The sequence below is a fragment of the Pollachius pollachius genome, assembly GCF_949987615.1.
Source record: "Pollachius pollachius genome assembly, chromosome: 4".
Lineage (NCBI taxonomy): Eukaryota > Metazoa > Chordata > Actinopteri > Gadiformes > Gadidae > Pollachius > Pollachius pollachius.
Genome location: NC_136937.1, coordinates 5139708 through 5146035, shown reverse-complemented (window position 1 = coordinate 5146035; position 6328 = coordinate 5139708). Strand labels below are relative to the sequence as shown.

Here is a 6328-nt window from a genome sequence, read left to right as displayed (position 1 = left end):
CGGTACGGGAGATACAGAGAGAGAGAGAGATAGAGAGAGATTGTGTCCTAATCGCCGCCGTGGAAGGGAAAACATGGCCGCTGTAAACAGAACCGATATTGCGGTGATGGTGACCAACCTTAAAAAAAAAAATAAAACAAAGAAATTTACATTCCTATTTTTTCTATTTGACGGGATTTAAATACGTGTTGTTTGGTAGTCGCTGCTCGCAGCGACGTCCGTAAGACACAGCATGAGACCTAAGGAATCTTAACTTAATGAGATAGACCGTCATGGCGCCAAGACAGGGTGACGACTTCCTGTCCCGCCTCACCCCTTCACGACCCACGCAAGGTGCTGCCTCCCTCCCCCCTCTCTACGTCCCCCTAGTTTGGGAGGGGCCTAGCATCGGCGCTGCCCGTCAGAGGTCTACCTCTGACCACTTCCTGCGGCGAGGCGCTTCGAGGGTCGTGGTGGGTCGGCCCGGGTGGTATGTCCAAGAACGAGTCCAGTCCCCTCCCCTCCCCCCCATGAAGACATTATCACGATTGGGGGGCCGGTGACTCGGCTGTTCCTCTGAATCAGTCGGCCTCGCTGCCTCTCTGCCTCGGGGCTCAAAGGTCAGAGGTCAGAGGTCGGAGGTCATGAGGAGGTTCATAGATCAGTTCAAAGCCGGCCGGCCCCCCAGTAAAATCAATGGTTGTAATAACAAAACCTATTGCTGAGCGGTGCTGCCCAGTGGACCGTTCTGGTGACAGCGGGTCGACTGTCATACTCGACTTTATAACCAATTGTTCGGGGGAGGGGACTTTAGGGGGGGGGGGGGGGGCTTAAGTTAGTTTGACCTTTGACCCAGTCCCTTTCAGAGAACTTCTTTGACCTGTCGGGTCAGCAGGTCATTGGCAACATGAACTCTCATCCTCACTCCGGATGTCTCCCTCTTTGTCGTCGTTCCCCCCCCCACCCCCCCCCGGTTCAGAACATCCAGAAGACCTGCTTCAGCTGGAGTTCACCTTATTGCACGCTGTTCTGCCCCTCAGCGCCCCCCCGCCCCCCAAACCAATCAGCGCCCTGGGAAGCCACAGACCCCCCCCCCCCCCCGAGCTGATTGGACAGCAGCCAGCGGACCCCAAGACAGCCAGACGAAACCCGAAACGCAAGTCCCTCCGTGTGCGGCATGGCTCCGCCCCCTACAGAGGGGCGTGGCCGAAAGATAGTTTAAAGTTTGTACGCTTGATCGACTTCCTTCCTACTTTCCCCCCCGCCCACCAAAAAAACCACCCAATCGTCATCCTCCTCTTCTTCTTTTCCTTCCTCCCTCGCGTGCGTCGGCGAGGTCCTCCCCCCTTCCGCGGCGGTCGCCATGGTTGCCATGGTTACTCCAGCCGCAGGTAGGCGGGCTGGGAGTAGTTGAAGAGCAGGAAGTCCTGGCGGTAGAGGCGGTAGATGTGCGCCTGCTGCGCCGTGCTGATGTTGCCGAAGAAGGCGGCGGCCATGGCGTCGGTGGTGCGCGTGGACTTGGCGTACGCCGGGAAGCGCACGGCGTCGCCCACGCCGGCCAGCCGCAGCAGGAAGCCCGCGTCCTCCTCCAGGGTCTCGTACTTTCCCACCAGGTCGTAGTGGATGTGGCACGGGTGGCACAGCTGGTACACCGTCTGCCAGTGTTCGTTGAGGGGGCCGTCTCGCGCCGTCAGGGGGTCCGCCAGGTACTCGGCGAACTCCCGGAACTGGACGTCGGCGCCGTTGAGGAGGGCGTCGGCGGTGGCGTTCTTGCGGTAGCGGCGGACGATGCGCGTGCCGAAGCGCTTGTGGAAGGACGAGTTGTACTTGAGGGTGAACTTGTTGCGGTAGGCCGAGACGAGGCGCTCGAAGGGCTCGCGCACGAACAGGAACTTGAGGTAGTGCTTGAGGCGGTGGTTGATGTCGGCGATGCTGTATTGGTTCAGGGTCTTCAGGTTGGCCGACAGGTGGGCCTCGTTGGACGGGATCTCCATGGGGTCGCTGCCGGGGAGGGAGACATTAACGTTGCATTCAGGGGAAAGAGAAACAACAATATATCGCTGTCGGTCAAGTGAGGATGTTGATAGAACCAAGTGCCAAGCACTAACAATCGCTAGGTTAACCCATTCCCCGTACACAACAAAGATAGCTAGGATAAGATGCTGCACAATGCTACATTTTAGTGCAAGGACATGCGACAATACAAGCAGTGTGTACATTAAGTGCCCGGGCGTTCACACATACAATAAGTTTGTACATTGAGTGCCAGGCAACACAACATGCAAGTGCAAAGAGGGATGTGGTGGTGTGTGTGTGTGTGGGGGGGGGGGGGGTGAGACAGACAGGCCTTAGCGAGGGTCACGGCTCAGGGTTATTAGAGTGAGGGACGGAAGGTGACATCATAGTTGGGGCCGTCCTTTACATACCGACCCCAGACCCCCAGTACTGACTGACTCATGCTGTTTGGTTCCTGCTCCCTTATATGGGCGTATGCAGCACTAACATCCATGTGATGCAGAATAAGAGTTGATTCATTATATACACTATCAGGGATGAGTACCATACACACGCACACACACAAGCGCGCGCTCAAACGCACACACGCGTGCACACACACACGCACGAAGACTCACACGGCATGATACACGCTCACACACACCTACGCGTACACGCAAGCACGCTCACACACACACAGACATACACACATAAACGCACGCTCACACACACACACACACACACACACACACACACATATGTATACACATACCGACACACACACATACACACAGATACACACACACACATACACACGCACACACAACCACACACACACACACACACACACCCAACCGCACGCATAAACAAGCCCTACATAAAATCATAGTTAGTCTGTAATATATTACACTCTGTCTACTCCCCCAAGCTCAATCCAGAACTCGAGCCAAAGCAGAAAAGCAAAAAGTGAATAATATGACAACAAGATGCAAGAGTCAATATTAATCTCTCTAATCTCCCTGCACCACGGTCGTTGACTCCCCAGAAATGTGTCGCAATTACTTGTTTTTTGTTTTGTGTTACAGGCTAGTCCAGTGGTCGGGTGTGTTTCACTGCAGCTGAAGTTCCGGGTTCGATCCCCAATCTCCTCAGTCTACCTGTAGGCCTCCTAGCGCCAGATGACCCCTGACCCCTACCTTCTCCCCTACTAAAGCATCTATAACGTGCTAACGTATTTGTTAAACAGTGTTTGTTTTTCACTTAGCATGAATTCGTGAGCTAGCTTCCAACTCCTAGCGCTACCTAATGCTAACGCTAATACGATCGCTACCACTAACGCTACGCTAACATCACGCTAACGCTACCACTAACTCTACGCTAACGTTACGCTAACGCTAAAGCTAAAGCTAGCACTAACGGGCAGAGTCCTACGCCGTGAACTGTGTTTGCGCGTTCAATGCTCACGCTGAAGCTAACGGGAAGACAAAGTCCCAGGACTTGAACCACAGGGGCTCTGTCTGACTGTGTGTGTGTGTGTGGGGGGGGGGGGGGGGGGGGGGGGCGTGTCCAACCCACCTGTACTTCCCGCGGCCGGTCAGCACCATCATGACGCGCTTCCAGTTGGTGCAGGCCACCTTGGGCACGTAGCAGTAGAGCAGCTGGTGGTCCTCATCCACCACCAGGTGCTTCAGGTCGTCGGGCGTTAGCACCCTCCGCTTGCGGCTGGACTCGCTGTGGGCGCGGCACGACTCCAGCACCTGGTCCCGCCGGCTCTGGTGCAGCACCGCAAGGCCCGAGAACTCAGACTACAAGGGGGGAGGGAGAGAGAGAGAGAGAGAGAGAGAGATAATGTCACACAGCTGCCGTACCTCCCTCATCGCTCCTGAGGAGATCAGCATTCTGATCTTTATCAACGCTCTTCTTCCCACTCGTGTTTTGGCAACGTGAACGGTGCGTGTACCATGCCAATAAAGGGATTTGAAGAGAGAGGGAGAGAGAGAGAGAGAGAGAGAGAGAGAGAGAGAGAGAGAGAGAGAGAAAGATAAAGAGAGTGATGGGGGGGAGAGAGAGAGAGAGAGAGCGAGAGAACCCAAGGAAACCGTCCATTGTTTGGTGACATTGCCGTTGTTGATTCTGCTTTCAATGCATTTCTGTTTTGTTTTCCACTCTAAGTTCCCCATGCCGATAAGGTCCTTGAGTCTTGAAGGACAGAGAGGATACGGGAGACCGAGAAGTTGGAGAGAGAAGGAGACATTGAGAGAAGGGGAGGGGAAGAGAGAGGATGAGATAGCGAAACAAGAGGCAGGCGTAGGGAATCCATCACACCTCAGGGACAGAATATTAGAAAGAGATGTGGAGAGATGGGAGAAGTGAGATGAAATGTAGGATGTCACATCAAGAGAAGATGAGAGAAGGAGAGAGAGAGAAAGAGAGAGAGAGAGAGAGAGAGAAAGAGAGCGATAGAGACAGCTTTAGAGAGTGTGAGTGGCAGTTATTAATCTCAAGTTTTCATCATGCTACAAAGCCTGTGGCTATCAGTTTGACTCCCTCTTTCTGAGGGGGGGGGGTGGAGAGAGAGAGAGACAGAGCAAGAGAGAGATAAAGAGAGAGAGAGAAAGAGAGAGAGAGACACACACAGAGAGAGACAGGCACCAGCGTTCATAAGATACCCCAGTGATACCGATCCATTATTAATGAGACGAGTAAAAGCCAACTGATTATCACGACGGTGATGCCATCTTGAACTCATGCTGATGTTTTACAGGAGTAATGGGAGCTGTTGCTGACCGGAAGCTGTTAGCTGAACGACGATACAGACGGAACACCTGCTCCCCACCACAGAGGATGGAGCCATGGACAGCTGTAGCGGTCGCAGGATGGGTAGTTATATGGGGTGGATGTGGAGGTGGAGGTGCAGATGGAGGTGGAGATATGACAGAGTTGGAGGAGGATGTGAAGGTGGAGGTGGAGGTTGTGGTGGAGGCGGAGGTGAAGATGGAGTTGGAGGACGATGCGGAGGTGGAGGTGGTGATGGTGGCGGGAGGTGGAGGCGTGGGTAAAGGTGGAGCTGGCGTTGGAGGTGGAGGTGTTTTGAGTGGTGTAGGTGGACGAGAAGGTGTAGGCGGTGATGGTTTGGAGGTGGAGGTGTTGAGAGTGGTGGAGGAGGCTGTGGTGGAGGTGGGAGGTGGAGGAGTGGGTGTACTTGGGGAGAGCACTCTAACAAGGTAGAATGTGTTTCATCATCACTGACGTCATTCAGGACTAATCCAGGATTAAGGAAGGGAAAGTTTGCAGGAGCCGCATGAAGTGAATCCCAGTTCTGGGTCTGCGTCATGGAGACTCAAACGTCCTCGCTATTAAAACACATTTACTGGAAGCTCCCCGACCGTGTGAACCAAGAAGAGAAGAGCTTTTTATTAGTTTCTGTTTATGTGGTTTGTCTCAAGACTCCTCAGGATTTTTTTGGAAGGAAGAAGAGGCTCTCCGTCCGGTTCAGCCGCGGTCACAAAGCTAACGGACGTCGTTTCACTCTCTTCACAGGTCACAAGGTTGTCGGGTTGCCCTGACAACCAAGGGAGACATATGTTTGCTTGTGGCGGGTTGCTCTCTTCTCTCTCTCCACCATGATATGACTGATCTCTTACGGACAGGGCTTTGGGCCCGGCTGTGAGGGGGTGGGGGGGGGGGGGGAACAGACCACCAGAGGAGGGTGGATTGAGGAGATGCATTCACATCACTAGCACGTCTGATTTCGAGGTGGGGCTAGCCTTCTGTCCATCCTTCATCCTTCATCTGCCTGTCTGTCTTGTCGATCTATCTGCCTGTATGTCTGTTTGTCTGCCTGTCTGTCTCCCTATCTGTCTGTCTGCCTCTTTACATGTCTGGCTGTCTGTCTGTCTCTCTGCCTGTCTGTCTGCCTGCCTGTCTGTCTCTCTGTCTGCCCGTTTGTCTGTCTCTCTCTCTCTCTGTCTGTCTGCCTGTCCGTCTGTCTGTCTGTCTGACTATCTGTATCCCTGTCTCTGCATTGTTCCTTGTGTCCCTGGGTTACTCTTGACAGTTAGCTATAATCATCTTTGCTACCTTAATTCACTTTATCCTGTGAAGTCATGGAAGTCACAGCTACACAGTCCATTTAACCACTTTACACTTCCTTCCAGAACACTTCTCCCCCTCTGTCTCTCCCTCTCTCCCTCTCTATCACTCTCTATCGCTCCTTCTCTATCACTCTCTCTCTCTCTCCTTCTCTCTCTCACTCTCTCTCCTTCTCTGTATCTCTCTCACTCTCTCTCTATCCCTATCTACCTCACTCTCGCTCTAACCCTATCTCTCTCACTCTGTCTCTCTCTCTCACTCT

At 53.5% G+C, this 6328-nt stretch overlaps 1 protein-coding gene across 1 annotated transcript in view; it reads right to left on the bottom strand.

Moving 5' to 3' along the window:
• Positions 1 to 1134: 1134 nt before the first annotated feature.
• chst11 (carbohydrate (chondroitin 4) sulfotransferase 11) overlaps positions 1135 to 6328 on the bottom strand; it is a 15130-nt gene continuing 9936 nt past the window's right edge. The window contains exons 2-3 of the mRNA XM_079735746.1: positions 3550 to 3779; positions 1135 to 1980 (exon numbers count right to left, since the gene is read on the bottom strand). Coding sequence (XP_079591872.1) covers positions 1356 to 1980; positions 3550 to 3779 — 855 coding nt within the window. The 3' untranslated portion in view covers positions 1135 to 1355. The remainder of the gene's footprint in view (positions 1981 to 3549; positions 3780 to 6328) is intronic.